This window comes from Cyprinus carpio, chromosome A13 (genome assembly GCF_018340385.1).
Source record: "Cyprinus carpio isolate SPL01 chromosome A13, ASM1834038v1, whole genome shotgun sequence".
Taxonomy (NCBI): domain Eukaryota; kingdom Metazoa; phylum Chordata; class Actinopteri; order Cypriniformes; family Cyprinidae; genus Cyprinus; species Cyprinus carpio.
The window spans coordinates 29522592-29543066 of NC_056584.1; the positions used below are offsets into that span (position 1 = coordinate 29522592).

At 35.9% G+C, this 20475-nt stretch overlaps 1 protein-coding gene across 1 annotated transcript in view; it reads left to right on the forward strand.

Moving 5' to 3' along the window:
- LOC109069595 (protocadherin-15-like) overlaps positions 1-20475 on the forward strand; it is a 113985-nt gene that overhangs the window by 44901 nt on the left and 48609 nt on the right. The window contains exons 4-5 of the mRNA XM_042769623.1: positions 2127-2141; positions 2361-2426. Coding sequence (XP_042625557.1) covers positions 2127-2141; positions 2361-2426 — 81 coding nt within the window. The remainder of the gene's footprint in view (positions 1-2126; positions 2142-2360; positions 2427-20475) is intronic.

Here is a 20475-nt window from a genome sequence, read left to right on the forward strand (position 1 = left end):
TTGCATGTGAAATGATTAACAGAGCTTACAGACTTTTCTCAGCTGTTCTGAGGTATTTATTTATTTATTGAAATACTTAGTTTTTTTCCTTTTTAATGTTAATGTTCAAAAGAACAAGGGAAATTTGTCTATGCATGATTACTTAAATGTTGTGTGCACTGCTGTAACAAATCCTATAGATCCATATGAGTGTATATATTTGCTTGTATTTATAGAAGCTATTTTACAAAGCAACTTACAGTGCATTCAAGGTATATATTTTGTCAGTATGTTTGTTTCCCCTGAGCAGGCAGTGCAGTGAAGCCTCGTGAACCATGTGGTTTACTGAAATAGACAAACATGGTACAGAATTTCACTGTCTGCCCAAATGGCTGTAATGGATTCTGCATCTGCAACTTCTCTGCTTTTCCATTAATCTTTACAACATTTACCATTATTTGGGTAATAGGTAGGAAGCTTGTAACCTGTTAGGTTTTATCATGATAGATTACCATATGCAGTTTCATTCAGAACTCAATATTTTTACTTGAACCTTACTATAAGTTTAGGTCAGTGTATGGAATCGCTATTCTGAGTTGAAATCAAAGTCATTCTGACTGACTTTACAAAAATTGCTTTTGTATTGAATTGAAAGCCAGTGAATTGAATCGATTCGCTGTTGACTCAAATATTCACACCCCTAGTTGATCAGGATAAAAGCCTGAGGTGATCAATAATTAATGGGAAGAAAATCTTCTGCTTCTCACCTGCCAGCTGGTGCTAGTTTCGTAAGAAGAGTTAGGCAACATACGGTAAAGGGGGAACCTTATCTGCGGTGTGTGTGTGTATATCCTCTGGCATCTCTTGCCCTCATGACTCAGTGTGTAAGGTGATTCTCTTCAGACACTTGCAGCTAATTGATGTGTGGGTGACATCTCTGGTGTGTGTGTGCGTGTGTGTGAGTGAGGCTGCTGTGTCATGGTCTGTCAGTGAAAAATGACTGCTACTGTACCAAGGTTGGTAACATTCAGAATTGCTCTCTTTCAGTTCCTGAGGATGCTGAACCGAAATGACAGGAAGAGGAATTTACTGAATTGCAATTCAAAGAAACTTAATGTAGTCACAGAGACCAGAGATTTTACTAGTTTAAATTTTTTTTTGACAAAGTTATTTATCCATATTTGCAAATATTTGAATATATATCAGCATTGTTTAATATATTTTTATTTAAATCATTTAATATTAATTAGATATATCATGCTAAAAAATGACACACATTCGAATATCGCCTTTCATGCAGTGTGTAGTATAGCTGTATTTGAATGTAAACAATCTGCAAAGTTGTAAAGATGAAAGTGCTCGATAAATAAGTCTCCCAAAAGAAAGAATCGAGTCTGAACAGCCCTAAACGGGTCATCAGTCATTTAAATCACACTTCTGTTACCGCTACATGTCACAAGTTAAGACATTTGCATAATGCTTGTCTATGTTCTAAGTTGGCTGGCCGCGAACAGCTTGACCCCGCCCTCAAACACTGTAGCTTGTTCATGTCAAGAAGATGCTGTGTCCTACACTAATAGATGTTTATATTTATTATCAAGCGCTCAAAATACGGAACTATGGCAATGGGTGTATCGTTTCCCACATGCGCTATACGTGGTAGACCAATCACTACAGACTGAGCCATCTGACCAATCAGAGCAGAGTAGGCTCACGGAAAGAAGGGGTTTAGAAAGACTGAATCTTAGAACTGCTTTGCACTAAATGTTTGAGATTTGTTGGAAAATGAGGTGATATTAAATGCATATTTTGAGAAAACGAGTGTTTTTTGACCTTGCATGCATGTAAACCTCTTGTAGGAGACTTTCAAAACAATATTAGGAACCTTAGAAATGGCATAATAGGGGCACTTTAAAAATGTGGAAATGCATAATTTGATTTCATTTTAATTCTGCTTCCTTATTTCTGCATTATGTTTGCTCAAATTCAAGTATTGGATTGGAATTTAAAAGGCATTCTCAGTTTAATTCTGAATGGCGCACAGCCATGTACTGTTCCTCTCTCTGGCTGTCTTTCTTCTCATATGTATCTTTCCTTCTCTTCTCTTCTTTTCTCTTCTCACTGCTGCTGACACTAACGTCCCTCAGACTGGCACTATGAGGGTAAGAATGCTTTCGGTCCTCTACCACATCATGAGTTGCTTCTCACTTCTCTTTCTGTGACTCCACTTATTAACCCAGTAAAATCATTTAACACTCCTGTATTCATTAAGTAGATGTAATCTCACGTGAGTCAGATACTGTATGAGTGATGTGTTGTGATAAAGGTGGTGGCAGATTTGAGTCTGACTGTATTTTTCTCTCTTTATGTTTCTGACACAGAGTGTAAGTTGTCACGGATGGGTCCACCTGCCACTATCGTCACCATTGATGAGGAAAGTCTAAATGGTAAGTATCTCTGGCCTCCTCTCCTCATGATGAATCTGAAAGCATGCTGCTTCCTGTGAGCAGTCTAGTCTGCTATTGATCGAACTTTGGCAGGTGGCTTATTATAACTTTCATTTAATTTTCCATGGTGTAATTCAGGATTTCCCAGCTGGGGTTCACAAAGCTGTTGGGGTTCATAGATACTGAGATAGAAATGTCAATGTCAGATCAAAATAAATGAAAATGTACACTACCGTTCCTAATTTTGGGGTTGGTAAGATTTTTTTAAATGATTTTGAAAAAAGTCTCTTATGCTCACAGATGCTGCATTTGTTTGACCAAAAGTACAATAAAACAGTAATATTGTAAAATATTATGATCATTTAAAACAACTGTTTTCTATTTGAATATATTTTAAAATGTAGTTTATTCCTTTGATGCAAAGAATTTTCAGCATCATTAATCCAGTCTTCAGGGTCACACAAACCATCAGAAATCATTCTAAAATGCTGATTTGCTACTTAAGAAACATTTCTTCTTATTATCAGATTGATCAGTTGGAAAAAGTTGTGCTGCTTTATGTTTTCGTGGAAACCATGATACAATTTTCGGATTTTTTTATTTTTTTTTCTTGGACACATTTAGTCGTAATGGTCCTTTGCTATCATTCCAGATATAAATGATACCCAAAATCCTTCAAAATATAGAGGAGAAATGTGCTATTACTTTTCTAATGGATTTTCATCCGAGAAATCATAAATCGGAAGAAAAACAGAATGTCTACACTACCAAACCCTTCACCACTAGTGAGCTGTTATCCTGAGCTGTGACGTCAAATGTAGCAGACAGGTAACATTATAAGTTCATTTCACAATTTTAAGAGCTTCCAAAAAGGAAATGGGTTAAACACCTACCCATGAATTATTTGCAATTTAAATGTTGCAAAAGATGTATTTTGTCAGAATACACAACTATTAAATTGCCCTCAATAGGGAAAGATACATGGTGTTATTACAACATCTACCAGCAGGGGCTACCTATGCTGACTTGCTCAGTTGATAAAAAGGTTGGTATAATTGACCTAATGTGACTTAAAAGTGAATTTACAGATGTTCAATTCAGTGTCAAACTACCCTAACATCATGCTGAAAGCTCGATAGACAGTTACCTGTTGCTTTCTTGACTGAAAATGTGAGTGTGTGTGTTTGTGTGTGGGTGTGTGGAGCCACAGATGGTGTTTTTGTGTTGGAGGCACGCTGGGGCCGTTTATCACATACAGTATCTGCGTGCAGGCGATGCTACACCACGTTATGTGTTTCTAAAGGAGCCACTCGCCGCTGTAGTGCTCAACCGAGCGTTTGACAACACTGTCTGTTTGTTGATGTGACAGGTGTTGGCTACTCCGTGCAAGTTTACTGTCTGTTTCCTCCTTCCATCCTTGTTTTCTCTTCATTTACCTTCTCTTTCTCTCCCTCCCTTCCCTCTGCCCATTCCGTGGGTCAAAGTGCTTGTTCAGCATCCTTGTGTTGACTCAGGAAAGTGCATTGAGGCAGAGGCCTGCTGGGAAATGTAGTTGCCGTAACATGGAGCAGTTAAATGGATATTTTGTTCTGTCTGTTTGTGTATTTAAATAATTAGTTTGTATTTAGTTTCTCGCTCTAGCAGACTGTGATGAAGCAAAACAGCCAAAGGGGCCCTCTGGGCCACTTAAGGAAAACAGGAACAAGTGTATCTGTTGAGGCAGTGATACAAAAAGTAAAAGAGACAGACACATTTACCTGCATGTTATTCAGGTGATGGTAATTCTGTTTCAGTGAATATTTTATTGCAGGCCTCCTCCAGTTTGACTAAAAAAAGATGTTTGCATCAGCTCTGATGTCTGGCAGTATTTCATTATGCACAAACTCAACATTGCCCTGCCAATGTTTTCACTGATTCCATTTTTTTTTTTAATGAATTTAAAGGTTGTAATTTTTTGTTATATTGTTTTATTTTAATTAATCCACACATTAATTTAGCATAACTTATGCTTATTATTTAATATCTAATATTTAGCATTTAAAAATATGTATTATATATATAACAGTTTGGTAATGCCACTTGACACAATCACATACAAAAAAAACATATACAATACTTAACAAAAATCTACACTCATTAACAAAATATTATTATCATTAACATTATAATTTTAAATGCAATAACATTTATTTAGCAACGACACATTTAACTGATCAAAACTTGACAGTAAGACTTTTAGATTGTTACAAAATATATATATATATATATATATATATATATATATATATATATATATATATAATATATATATATATATATATATATATATATTTAATATAAATGCTGTTCTCTTGAACTTTATATTCCTCAAAAAATCCTGAAAAAAAATGTATCACAGATAAAAAAAATAAAAAAATAAAAAAAATGAAATAATAATAATAATAATAATAATAATAAAAAAAGCTGTTTTCAGCATAATAAGAAATTGTTCTTGAGCACCAAATTAACATACCATCACAGGAATAAATTACATTTTAAAATATCTTATAATAGATAACTCTTTTTTTTTTTTGGTAATAATATGTCACAATATTACAAATGTTACTGTATTTTTAATCAAATAATTGCAGCCTTTGTGAGCAATAAATCTTACCACCCTAATTTTTTGAACAATACTGTTCATGTAACATAGTGTACGTGGACATTGTGCATTTTATTGATGGTCAGAAACAGTTGTAGGCATTTACGATGGTAGGCCAGGTACTCTAGAGTCAAATTTTTAAAGCAGGTACATAAAAGACAACAAAGAGGCCTATTGCATTTGAGATTAACATTTTGTGTTGTGGTTGAGTGAATAGTGCCAAATAGATGTCTGTTTGGCAAAAAAGACTGCCAGTTTTGTGATTCCTTGAAATATGTCTTAGAAGACAAAACCATGGCCAAAACTGTGCAGTGTGTGCTGAGCATAATAGAATAGAAACACAAACTGCAGTGGTTTTGGTAGTGGTAGCTTATTTTGGAAGGAACATGGAGCTACTAGGAAAGGACTGACTATATGGGTGAGGGGAGAAATTGCTTGTGGGAGTAAAAGGAAGAGTCAGTATGAGATTATTTAAACACTTGACATTTTGGATCAATTCAAATGCACTAAAATCTCCAAAGTCTGCGTTCTTCTGTATATGAGAGATAATTAAAAAGATCCTGTATCAGAGACGATCCTCTTCATTAAAAGCCTCCGTATGTTTGGACTGATATCAGAGCACAATTGCTGTGGTAATACATTTGGCCTGAGCTTCTGGGTGTACTTTGATCCCAGCATCATAGACGTTATATCTGGTCATCAAAAGTGACCTATTTTAAATATATCTCAAGGCATCTGAAATATAAGAGCCCATCTGACCCCAGGCTCCTTCAGAGCTCTGTGTGGCAAGAATTTCTGTTCAGGCTCAGCTCCTTGAAAAATATCAGAATCGTATTACTGGCCAATTTAAGTTCAGATCAGGGTTTGACTATTATCAGTGCAAAAGCACACACATAATTTCCCTTCTGCTGGGGAAACACTTGGGACACAATAAAGCATACATATAAACTACAGTAAGTTAAAAATTATAAATTACATTAGATAGTTTTCACAATTAGCTTAACATTTTAAAAGGGAATTTTAAATTATTTTACTATTTTGGTTTGAGTTACTTTTGTGATATCCTCCTTGGATGCTTTTTTCTTTTTTTCTTTCTCTAGTTAAATGTTTTTTTTTTTCTATTTTTCTTTTTCTATGTTTTTTCTTTTTTCATATTTTCTTTTGCATATTGTTTTAATTGATAGAGATATTTTAGGTTTTCACATGTCCTTAATATCCCTTTCCATCATATATTATGCCTTTAAAAAAGGAAAAGGCAGTTTCAGTGTGACTTCATTCAACAGGAAGTGACATAATTTTGGAGGGAAATCAGCAGGACAAACACTAGTGGGTATTAGCAATGGATTTGATAAATGATCGAATGTTTTGTGGCATTAGTTAGTTGTCCGAGTCTAAAATATTTTATTCTGTTCCACAAAACCGCTGAAATCAGTTTGATAATATCAAAAATAATAAACTGAGTGGAGTTTAATTAAAGGGCACCTGTTATGCCCCTTTTTACAAGATATAATATTAATCTAATGGCTCTCCTGAATGTGCCTGTGAAGTTTCAGCTCAAAATACCATACAGATAATTTATTATAGCTTGTTAAAAAGTGTCCTTTTTGGGGTGGGTCTAAAAAGTGCTGTTTCAGGGGTGTGTTCCCTTACATGAAAAGTAGCTGCAACTCCCCGCCGGACATTCATATTGCAGACATGATCCAAACCACTCATTTTCTGACCCTGGTTTGGTTTTATGAAGATTAAAAAATAAAAATAAAAATAGACTAGTTGGATTTTTATACAATTCCAACACACATTTCTGTCCAAACACCTTGTAAAAGTGCAAAAATTTTGCATAATAGGTGCTCTTTAAGAGAGAATTTTCAGGTTGTGTTTAGATCTGTTTTACCAGATCTTAAGTATGTCCACGTTGCATGTACTGTAGATGCTGGATACAGGAAGGGAAATATATATATATATATATATATATATATATATATATATATATATATATATATATATATATATATATATATATATATATATATATATATATATATTATATATATATATATATATAATTATTATTTATTTATTTATTATTATTATTTTTTTTTTTTTACTGGACTTGAAGGAAATGGGTGATGTTGAGCTTTTTGAGTTGTCAACAAGAACATTTTCTGTTAGATTTTTTAAGAGTGCTTTGATTTTATCAGTTCATGTTAGTTGGATGTCTCTAGGAACTTGTCTATGCTGTTAATTACCACCAGGAACCACTTTCTAATGTTGTATCCATACTTATATGTGCATATGTATATATGAGTACGATTATTTATTTTTAATATATTTAAATAAATAATCATAATAATTACATGCAATGTAAATTTGTATTTTAAATTTTAAACACTTTTTGGTTTCGTCCCATGAATGAGTGGTCCATAAATAGAAGCCTCTTTACCAGTGGTGGAGGTAACTAATTACAACTACTCACGTTACTGTAATTAAGTAGTTTTTTCGGGGTACTTGCACTTTTTTGAGTATACTTTTAAAGATGTACAAACCCGATTCCAAAAAAGTTGGGAAACTCTAAAAATTGTGAATAAAACAGAATGCAATGATGTGGAAGTTTCAAATTTCAATATTTTATTCAGAATACAACATAGATGACATATCAAATGTTCAGACTGAGAAAATTTATAATTTTAAGGGGAAACTAAGTTGATTTTAAATTTCATGGCATCAACACATCTCAAAAAAGCTGGGACAAGGCCATGTTTACCACTGTGTGACATCCCTTCTTCTTTTTATAACAGTCTGCAAACATCTGGGGACTGAGGAGACAAGTTGCTCAAGTTTAGGAAAAGGAATGTTGTCCCATTCTTGTCTAATACAGGCTTCTAGTTGCTCAACTGTCTTAGGTCTTCTTTGTCACATCTTCCTCTTTATGATGGTTTAAACTTTGTCAAAAGTTATCAACCATTCAGAATAGATCCATACCTGACCGATCGAAATCTTACTGGAAATGTTATTGTCTGTAAGTGAACTGCACCAGAAAGTCTTTCATCAATCAACGATGGAACTTTAATTTCTTTACATTGTAAGTTTATGCTAGAAATGTTTTGGGACGGGATATTTGTATGATTTATACAGATAAATATCCTAGTCTGTCTAACGGCATCAATACATTGAACAGACATTACATGTCAAAGGCATCTGATGTTCTATTTATCTAAACAGACAGCATATATGGCTCTTAAAACACTGCCTATGAAATTCTGTATTGTCATATTTAGAGTATCTCAACTGAATTGGGGTCATTTGTTTTATAATTTTATTACTGACTGTGTACTTGTCCCATTTTGTAAATTCAGTTCAGTTTTAAATCATGCTTGTTTTTGCTGTAAGCTTTTGCAACAATGTTACTCTATTTTAAAGACAAATACACAGAATGAGCAAATGTTTAAGCTTGCTATTTTTGTAATAGTAATTGATCCATATTTAAACGTATGTACGTAAAAAGCCTACATTAAAATCTGTTCATCATACAGAGCGAACGCGTCTTTTCAGAACACTTGGATTAAACCACTTAAAGTTTGAAATAATGATTGCCTTGAAAAAAAATGGATGAAAAAAAAATTGAGATATTAAAATATCTATATGGCAGTATACAGTATGTGGAAGCTTTGTCAATGTTATTAAAAATGAGTCGTCAATCGTCATGAAATCAAAAATGACCCTACTTACTTTTTTAGTGCACATTACTAGTCTTGTGGTGAACAATTAAACCATGGAAGTCAATAAACCGAAAAAAAATAAAATAAAAATAAATAAATAAAAATTGGCTGACGTCGTAATCTTTAATCCAAATCACCTACAGCACCATAAAGCCCAAAAATTACAATTGGACAACTGTTCTGTTTATACATTACTTTCAAGTGAAAAAAAAGAAGCTTTTAAATTTACACCAAAGGCCAGACCTTAACATCTAGTGAACTCCACTAGGATGGTTATTTCAATATGTGGGAGTGGGATTTAGGTAGCAGGGTCAGTGTGTTTAAGCTTAGTATCTTAAAACATGCTCCATTTGATGAATATGTTTGTTCTGGAGCTCAGCATAAGCTCTGTCTATATATAGTGGTGAGCTGATACACTTAGTAAGTCTTGCTCATCTGCATTATCTGTTTGCATTGCATCAGCAGTGTTTGTAGTCCATATTTGCGTGTGTATGTCATCATCAATATTATGAAAAGCATGTGGACGAAAATGAAGTGCTGGAGAGTAAATGTTTTATGGTGCTTAAAGTGTGTGTTTATTTGATTCATTTGAAATCCAGCATCTTCTAGATCTATTTTTGCTGCTCTTCGGCTGTTGTTTTTATTATTATTCCCCACTATTCCTTTATACAGCTATAGTGTTTGATCCCTATCATGAACACTCACCTAACTGCATGCATGAAGAGTCTGTGGCTAATTGCATTTTGTGTAATTTTGGGCTGGACTGCATGTATGGTTGCCTAGCAACTAGCAGTTAAATTAGCAATATTGAAAACATCAGCCACCTTACCACATTTGAGCTGAAAATTTCACATGAGAGTTCCTTTCCTCACAGTGAAGGAATTTACCAGACCCAGATGCTGTTAATTTCTATATCATTTTTGGAGGAAATCTAATAGAGCTATATCTTAATGAAGAATCTGGACAGAAACGTTCATAACAATTTTTTTATTTCATCAATTTCGAGTGTAGCTTCGAGTTTATAGAATAAATAATTAAATATTAAAAGATTTGGGGGAACTGTTTATACATTTTTGCATTTTAGGACATAAAATGTGATGAGGCCGTGTGTCAACCATGTATTTTACTCTTTTAAACATTGCATAATATCTTATTTTGCATGCTATTCTTTTTTTCAATGGAATATGCTTATATTCCATTCCGAACACAGCCTGAATCTGTTTCTGGCTTTATGTCTGTCTCTCTCTCAGCACTGCTAATGGGAATTGATGGTGAATATTCGTTCAGCTTCATTTCTGTAAACTGCAGACCTGCATAAGTATCCAAAAGCTGTTTCTGGTCATGGGGACGATGTGTGTGTCAGATGAATATTCACTGTTGTTCACTGCTTCCTACACACTCAACGGGGATATATGTAGTTAATTTCACTTGGCAAAATTTGTTTCTAGAATCAGTACCGGAAACTCTTAAAATTAATTATAAAGATAGTAATGTTTAATATGATTTGGTTGAAAGTTTTGAGGTGTACTGAGCATGTACTGTAAATGTACAGTGGATATCATGTTTTATTTAGAAATGTTACATTGGAGAATTAATTCAAAAGGGTTTAAAAAGGCCATTCATTTGACTTGCTGTGACTTGATTTGAACACAAATCAGTTGAAAATTTTACATTTACATGCTTTTAGTGACTTACAGTACATTGCATTCAAGGTGCACATTTACATTTTATCAGTTGTTGTTGTTGCCTGGAATTCAAACCCATGGCCTTGGTGCTGCTAGTGCCATGCTGTACTGTTTGAGGGAAGCTGCGAATTACTAACCATGATTGACTCTTATGGTCTGTTTGTGTGCCATTTAGTTATTAATGCTAAAGTTCTCTCATTTACTTGATAACCTCTGTGTCTGTGTGCTTTTTAGTGGTCTTGTGCATTCAGTTGGATTTTAAGCTCAAAGTGAAGTTTTAAAGCACAATACTTTTACAGACACTTTTTTAAAGAGACAGTCTAAACCTTTCCTGTTTCTGTATCTGTGTGTGTGTTTGTGTGTCTTCTGTGGCCCCTGGCAGGTCCTGGATGAAGGCCTGATTGATATCTCTTTGCTGGCAGGACAACATCTCTCTCCTCTTGCTCTGATGTTATTTCCGTTCCGCTTTATTCTCTAGAGTTTATTTCAGGAGTTCTGGACTCTTGAATCTCCTCTTTATGTTACAAAGGAAACCCAATCTCATTTTAAACAAATCACATCTAAATATATAAGCGACACTGTATTTACATCTATCTGTGTAGTTTTTATTTAGAAATTCTGCCCAATGCAGGTGTTATGAATCTATTAATAACTATTTTTTTGCTGTTGTTTTTAGTTAACACTAAATGTCCAATATAAAATGCAGTGCAGTACAGTTTTAACTAAAAACAGGCATTGAAAGAGTATAATATAATATAAAATTTAATATATACAGTGGTGTGAAAAAGTGTTTTCTGATTTCTTTTTTTTTTTTGCATGTTGTCACACTTTAATGTTTCAGATCATCAAACAAATTTAAATATTAGTCAATGATAACACAAGTAAACACAACATGCAGTTGTTAAATGAAGGTTTTTATTATTAAGGGAAAACAAAATCCAAAACTACATGGCCCTGTGTGAAGAAGTGTTTGTCCCCCTGTTAAAACTGTGGTTTATCACACCTGAGTTCAGTTTCTCTAGCCACACCCAAGCCTGATTACTGCCACACCTGTTCGCAATCAAGAAATCTCTTAAATAGGATCTGCCTGACAAAGTGAAGTAGTCCAAAAGATCCTCAAAAGGTAGACACCATGCCAAGATCCAAAGAATTTCAGAAACAAATGCACATATGATAATTTAAGTCATTCTAATACTGGCTGATAACAATTTAGTCATTGATATGTAATGCATTCCTTGTTGTTGAAGACAGCAGTTGTTTTTTCCAGGTGTCCTCCTCAGTGAGCAGTAGATATATCTTTACTTTCATTAAAGTGTCTCAGGTCTAACTGATTCGTCCTGTCCTCTCTAATCATCCTCGTATTAGACCTGCACAACCTCCCAAAATTAAAAACGTCTCCCGAAAACAAATGAAAAACAAGCTCCACTCACTCACACTGAGATAACTCCATCCATCTGCTGATTGAGTAGCTACTTATTGGGATTGTAAAAATCTTTCATGTTTATGGCTGTGTTCCAGAATCTAGTGAGCCACCTATGTAGGCATGGTGGCTTCCTCGACACAAATGCTGTTGCTAAAGGTGGGCAGCATAATTATGATGACTTATAGAATACCCTAAGAAGGCAGCATTACATGTGTCCTTCATTGAGAAGGCAATCCCATAAGAGATTAAAAAAAAAATAATAATAAATTAATATAATTAATTAAATATGCATTATTTTTATCATATTGTCTGTGCTTTGTTTTTTAAACACTACTGGTCAAAAGTTTTTAATAATTACAATTTTTTAAAATTGTTTTTGAACAGTGTTGTTTGCTCACAAATACTGGGTTTATTTGATACAGTAAAAACAATAATATTGTGAAATATTACACTCTAATAAGTTTTTCTTGTTGAATATGTTTTAAAATGTAATTTATTCCTGTGATTCAAAGCTGAATTTTCAGCATCATTACTCCAATGTTCAGTGTCACATGATCCTTCAGAAGTCTTTCTAATATGCTGATGCTCTAATAAGTTGCTCAGTTATTATTGATGCTAAATTATTAATAATAGTTCTAGTTATTATTAATGTTGGAAACAAATGGCCTGAGGGAGGTTCTCTAAAACATCCATCCCAAGATTCCCATCCGAGATGAATCCCACAGGGGCTAGATGGAGGTGGAAAGATGGGATGCCTTGCCACAACTTCAGTTCAAACAGCCAACTCAGCCCAATCAACAGACTCAACTTAAGAAATTCAATAGGTTATGAAAACTCATGTCAATGGTAACTCAAAAAAATTGAGTACTATGTAAAAATTGTTAATTTTTATGTTTAGTGTACTCACTTTGGGTTAAAACAGTTTCAGGGATAACAGTGTATGTAGGCATTAGACAGCAAGGCAGCTCTCTAGGTTTTGGAGCAGAGCCATTGTTAACTTAATATTTCTAGGCAAACTACAATACATCGATCTGTCTGGGCTTCAGAAGGCATTGCGTTTCGCTGCTTTGCTTGCACTTGTTGACCGTGGCTTTCCTCACAGATGCTCAACTAAATCCATCACACCCAGTCTGTTCTGCTTTTGTGATTTTTGTCTTCACTGTGGATGGATGGTGTGATTCTGACATTTAGCTGATAATTGGAAGCAGGATGACTCTAACCAAATCATGATGTGAAAGCCACACGGAGGCTGGCACATGAGTCCACACAGCTGTTCACAACAGCTTGGCAGCGTTTTACACTCATGAAAACAGCCATTAACATCTTATCCACAAATTGCTCTTTTGTGTGATTCCGAAGGTGAAATCTCATCATGTTGAGTTCAAGATGTTGATGGTTGCAGTTCTGAGGAGGAAACTCTTCCAGGAGCTTCAAGGCAAAGGTCTGTTCCTGGGGTCTAATTATTCATACACACACTGTGTTATGGTAATGACAGTAATCAGTCTCTCTTATTAATAGGTCAGTGTGACAGCGGGGGTCAGGGTTTCTAATGTCACATGACAGAGGATGCACAACAAAGCGCCAAGATTATTAAAGTTGTTCTTTTATGTGGGTGCTTTCCCTTTGACCACTTTTTTGTGGTTCATTTTTCCGCAGTTTATTAGTTTTATGTAATGTTGAATCTGTGGTACAGAACTTCAGTAATTATTTTGAACTTTCTCTAGCCTCCTGCACACAGGCGGTAAGGAACCATCACTCTTGAATGAGCCCCAGGTCCTCTAGGGGTCTGAGGGGAAGCCACCATACAACTCCCAAAAGAGCTTTACACTTCAAAATAAGATTACCCTCTCCTGATGTATTTAACTCTGGGACTTTACAGAGGAAGTCACACATCCTTGTGTGTGTAAGAGAGGAGGAGAAGCCTTAGAGCCCAAAGTCTGCAGCTGTGTAATGACTTGCAGAAGATCTCAGAGGTCTTATGGAAGGATGGAATTACGGGTTACAGGTCAGACTGCCTACTGCACACTGTGTGTGAGCTTGGATAGAAAGGCCATCTGACCACTCGTCATGACACAAAGCAACAGTTTATTGCCCATAAGTTGCTTTTTTGAGCTCGGGAGACTTAATAAGGCTCTCTATTATGTTGTATTGAAGTAGCAATGTCTCAGATGTTATTTCTAAAATTCCTTATTCTAAGATTCCCTGACAAATTGATTTGTTCCTCTTTTGTAAGTCACTTTGGATAAAAAAAAAAAAAAAAAAAAAAAAAAAAAATCTGCTAAATAATAAATGTAAATGAGAAATGAAAACATATACCAATGTACTAAATGTCTAGAGCTGTAAAATTGATGTGAATACATTAGCACAGATAATTAGCTTTGTAAGAATGTTATGATAAATATTTAAGTTAGATTGAGATGTCTGACTTTTCAATGCTGACTTTGGTATCTTATTTAATTTAATATTATAGATAGATAGATAGATAGATAGATAGATAGATAGATAGATAGATAGATAGATAGATAGATAGATAGCTTAATTTTAGACCTCTTTTCTAGTTCAGTAGTCCTATTTTATTTCTTTCCATTTTAATCTAACAAACAAATTAAAATCAGTAATATTCAATATATAAACATAAAATTCTAACAATTGATCTTTTTCTTTTCTCCGAGGAGTCTTCCAGTGTCACTTGAACATAATCAAATTTTAATCTTCTACTTAATTCTTTCTAACGTCTGGTTTTTATGTTTGTCAGAAAAAAAGAAAGTGATTTGGATTTCTAACGACAAGAGGGTGAATAAATGAGGACACATTTTGAGAATGAGGAACTGTGTCCTTAAGCGAAAGTCTCTATGAGGTCTCCCATTTAATCTCATTGCTGTATAGAGAAACAACAAGAGAACATTTGATCTTTTTCTTTTCTCCGAGGAGTCTTCCAGTGTCACTTGAACATAATCAAATTTTTGTGTTTTATGATGGAGAGGTATCTGATTGTTTGCAGTTGTCCTAAATAATTGAAAGCTAAAGCCAGTTACACAACTCCGTGCTGTAATGATTTTGTGACAGTAGGACTCTTCTGAATGCGAACAATGATTTACATCAATAGGGTATCGTGATGTTCTAGGATTTTCACATCAAATTCGATTTCTCTCCCAATCGATTCTGCTGGATTTCATATCCTTTCTGCAGTTCACAAACACAGGCTTCAGGTCTCCTTTAATGGAGCTCAGCCTCATATGGCGTCTGAACATAATACAATCACACACACACACACACACACACACACACACACAACAGGAGGATGACAGCTCATTTCTGCGTTCAAATAAGCATCCACTTCCTTCAGTTTAAATTGGACCTGCTTTCCCTGTCAAACAACAACTGTGTCCCGTCACGCATTTTTCCGCTTTAAAACTGATTGGCACAAACTTCTTTGGCTGGCTGGTGGAAGGCACATCAAATGAGCTGGCAGAGAATAATCATTTCTGAAATAAGTGCGAGTGGTTCTTGCCCCTTCAAACCTTTTGCTGGGTTTGATTGGGTCTCAGTCACGTTTAAACCAGCCTAAGCTAGTTCTGAGTCTTAACAAGTAACAAGTGTTGTGCATTTAATCAAAATAAAACCAATATGGATAATGTGAATTATCAAATCGCAAAGGCTGTGATTTAATTAAATAAGAACATGTGTTATATGTTTTAGAATGAATTGCTGCATTGTGTTCTTTAAAATGCTAACAGCTTGTGGTTCAGTGTTAGAGTTGCTTGGTTTGAGGTAAATGCTGCTCTACACAAACTCTTCTCTGTATTTGCTCTGAGTTTGGGTTGATTGTAACATGTATTTGCGAATGCAACATATGCCAACCTTCTTCCTATACTTGTAATGAGAAGTGGTTTTAAACCGATCTCTGAATATTGCTTGAGTCTCTCTTTCAATTTACTGTACAGTATACATATTTTTTTTTTCACCTGTTCTATTATGCACCACCAAACAATCTAAGTCCAGTCACTTAAAAATGTAATAGCACATCTCTCCTCAGCAGGCCACAGGATTTGAGGTATCATTCACTTCTGTAGCATAAATGGTTATGCGCTAAAGTTTGAATAATAGTAATTTTGCCTTAGTAAACACCACTAATGATGCCGTTCACCAGGTTGTTAAGGAATAGTTGTGGAAAATCTGCACATGTGCGACGGAGCACAAGCTCACACCTGGTTATGGGTGTGAAAAGGAGAAGCTTTCTGAGAAGCTGTGTTGGATTTGATGTGTGGTGTATGTGTGCGTGTATGCCATTCCCTCGAGTCTCCGTCGTGCCTGGCGTGAGATCCCTCTTAATAGCATTTGATTTTCTCCAGTGTGCAGACATAAATCAAAGGAGCCATTTTCCTCGCAATTTTCTTGATGTTTCATCTGTGTGTTTTTTTTTTCATGACAAATCCAACAGAATTAAAAATAATCCAACAGGAGCCAAATGTTACCGCCATTCTATATTCCTAACCACTTTAACAGAAGATATTAGCTGGTGTGGGATGGGTTTGCTGTGACAGCAGGCATGTTGTGACCACTCACTCGAGGTACTGAGATGCTGTTTACACATGAGGTTCTCGCATCTGCCCTCACTCGTGGCTGATGTGTTTTTTTGCTCAGCTCACATGCTAAGGGGTGGTTTCACTCGGGTCATGGATTTTCTTTCAGGTAATACTGGAGTCATACATCAGGGCCTCTGAGTCTGTCAATGTCTGACGGCGTCGGATGTCTGTTATGGCTGAGTTTCTCAGGGATCTGGGCTGTTGGCTAACTCACTTAAAGCTGAAGTGTATACTTTCTGCTCCACTAGCATCACCAAATGCAACTGCAACAAGAAAGATTGTTTCCCAAAGTGAAATTTCACTGGTGTTGGAATTGACTGCTAAAATGTTGTTATCGTGACTATTCAAGTACACTATTTTGCTTCTGATAATATCAATATTATTGATATTATGGGCAGGTACAATTTGTTTCATGTAATTTGAAATATTAAATTTTAAGTTATTATAGGAATAGTTCACCCAAAAATGAAAACTGGTTGGAAATTGCCTCGCCCTCAGGCCATCCAAGATGTGGATGTTTCTTACCTAATCAGAACAGATTTGGAGAAATTGGGTGCCGTCAGAATGACAGTCCAAACAGCTGATATGTGGATTACTTGCATATTATTGTGATGTTTTTATCAGCTGTTTGGACTCTCATTCTGACGGCACCCATTCACTGCAGAGGATCCATTGGTGAACAAGTGATGTAATGCTAATTTTCTCCAAATCTTTTGTGATGAAGAAACATCATTTAAAATATCTGTTTTAACCCTCTAAGCGCCAAAATATCAAAAACTAAAAAACAAAAAATAAAAGTCTTAAACCAAAACCAAAAATATGGAGGAATTTTTTGGTCAGATTATAAACTAAAAGTCTAAAACTAAAAGTCTTAAACCAAAACTAAAAATCTAAATTTGAAACTTAAAGTCCAAGTCAAAAATTAATTTGGTATTTAGGATTGGGCATTTGGTATTTAGGATAGGGCATTTTGCATTTAGGATTGGGCATTTTCTATTTAGGGTTGGGCATTTGGTCATTTAGCCATTTAGGATTTAGGATTGGGCATTTGGGGATTTAGAATTGTGAATTTGATATTTAGGATTGGGCATTTAATCATTTAGCCATTTAGGATTGAGGATTGGGCATTTGAAGACTGAGGATTGGGCATTTGAGGATTGAGGATTGAGGAGTGTATGCAAATTAGGAGGCGTGGCCCAAATACTGGAGCCTGGGTTTGAAATGGCTGGTGCGCAGCGGCACCTTATGGACAGCAGAGGGAGCTCCCAGTGCTAAGGAGCACACTGTAATGAAGCCAAACAGAGCGAGTGAGCGGCTTGAGCGAGGACTGTGTGATAACACTTAATGACAGCTTTGTAACATTTGTGGCCTCAAACAGAACGTACAACTGATGCTTGCGCGCGGTTAAATCACCTCCGCGAGATGAAAACAAAATCGCACGCGAGGAAACGGGAGCCCGCGAGCTCATTTCAAACTCTCGCGCGCGCGTGACATGTTCTTTGTAGTGATGGGTCGTTCGCGAATGAGCCGACTCTGAGAGCCGGCTCTTGTAGGTAAACGACGAGAGCTGGCTCGCATATCTGAAGAGCCGACTCTATTTAAAAAAAAATATATATATAACCTATAGAAATTAAATCATTATGTAATAATGAAATAATGGATGCATTTTATTTTATTTAAAATAATTGACTAATTCAAAGAACAAAAAAAAATATTATATAGGCCTAAAGGCGCACATATTCGTCTGAACAGCCTCACTCTTGTCACCTGTCAATCATACACGTGGTGTCAACCAATTATATGGCATGAGGGAGGGGCCGGGCCAACACACACACAAACACACACACAGTGTCAAACTCGGAGAAGAAACCGCATCAGCCCCTCGAAAGTAAGGCAGCTTGCATTTCTGAATGCAAATCTATCATAAAATAAAAATATGATCAGCATTGTGTGTGTGTGTTCATACTAGTTATACAAAACATAACTAGTGAGATAGTTCATGCTGGTTTATAAACATGCCAAAAAGAGGGACCAGTTTAATCCTTTCAGTTATTTATTTTTCTTTAATATGGGTTCTATTATGTTGTTCAGATTCAGATTGTATTTGTTTTGTAATGTTGTTGTTTCTTCTATACATTAAAAAGTTGTAATTTAAATGCAAATGTTTAATAGTATTCTTTTTTTTCATAACAAATCAATGCATTTGTAAAGAAATTGTGAGACATTGTGAGTTTGATTTCATTTAATAATTTACTAGAATTGTTTTCACACCTATCATAGTCAAAACATTATTGCTTTTTAAAGAGCCGTTTGTGAGCCAAAAGAGCCGGCTCTTTTCAGTGAGCTGAGTCAAACGAGCCGGCTCACGAAAAAAAAGAACCGTTGCCCATTTTTCGCGCAATACAAGCCCTCGCGCGCGCGCATGATCATTCCCCAGCTGCTCGCGCTCGATCTTCTCACCTGCTCGCTCGAACACTTTTATTTTTGTCAGTCGTGAATGATCATTTTGTCAGCTGGGGAATGATCATGCGCGCGCGAGGGCTTGTATTGTGCGCAAAGAACATGTTACGCGCGCGCGAGAGTTTGAAATGAGCTCGCAGGCTCCCGTTTCCTCGCGTGCGATATTGTTTTCATCTCGCGGAGGTAATTTACCACGCGCGCAAGCATCAGTTGTACGCTCGGTTTGAGGCCACAAATGTTACAAAGCTGTCATTAAGTTGAAGGTATTACACAGTCCTCGCTCACTCGCTCTGTTTGGCTTCATTACAGTGTGCTCCTTAGCACTGGGAGCTCCCTCTGCTGTCCATAAGGTGCCTCTGCGCACCAGCCATTTCAAACCCAGCCTCCAGTATTTGGGCCACGCCTCCTAATTTGCATACACTCCTCAATCCTCAATCCTCAAATGCCCAATCCTCAATCTTCAAATACCCAATCCTCAATCCTAAATGGCTAAATGATTTAATGCCCAATCCTAAATACCAAATTCACAATCCTAAATCCCCAAATGCCCAATCCTAAATGGCAAAATGACCAAATGCCCAATCCTAAATAGAAAATGCCCAATCCTAAATACAAAATGCCCAATCCTAAATACCAAATGCCTAATCCTAAATACCAAATTAATTTTCGACTTGGACTTTAAGTTTCAAATTTAGATTTTTAGTTTTGGTTTAAGACTTTTAGTTTTAGACTTTTAGTTTATAATCTGACCAAAAAATTCCTCCATAAGTTCCTAATATGGTGTAATATCTCATTTGTATTCCCTACCACTAGATGGCAGACATGTAGTACTTCGATTCTAGACCATCATTACGTCATGTTCCTATTCAAAGTGTTTGAGGAAATAGCAGAGCAAGTGAGCTCTCGTGTCATTGATGCGGAAGCAGTTCAGTTCATAGCGTGCGAGTAAATGGTGAGATTTATGAGAGAAAATCGGCAAATGGCTAATACAAATTTGTACCGTGAGGATGTATTGCAAATGTTATTAGCTGATTCTGACTCTGAAGGGGAATATTTGCCTTTTGGAAATGACGATCGGTCATCTAATGGTCGCGCTTCTCCCGGTACATCTTTGCAGCGCAATGGTGCCGCCGTACAAGGCGAGAGTGTTCACGAAGCACAAACAAATGATCATCTCGACCCTTTGCCCAATGGGGATGAGGGTTGGCAGGGGTGAACGTGGTCATAGTGTCCATAGGAGAGCTGTTGCTGATCGCGAGCGCTCTAAAGGCCGCTGGCAGACAGTACAGGTGCGGTCAGTGAGTAGGTGCGCTCTGCGCTGTGCCATGCAATGAGAGGGAACCATACTCTCAATAACTATAAACTGTGTCGCCTAGATACCTGATTGGTTAGATAGCTGGTCAACTGATAAAAAAAAATAGGGACATGCATTTTACCATGGCACAGTAATATAGTAATAATTTACTACTTTTCCGTTTAAATTTTTTCTTTTTTTTTTTCCTGATCATTTGGAATGAGAATAAAAAGACAAAAAACAA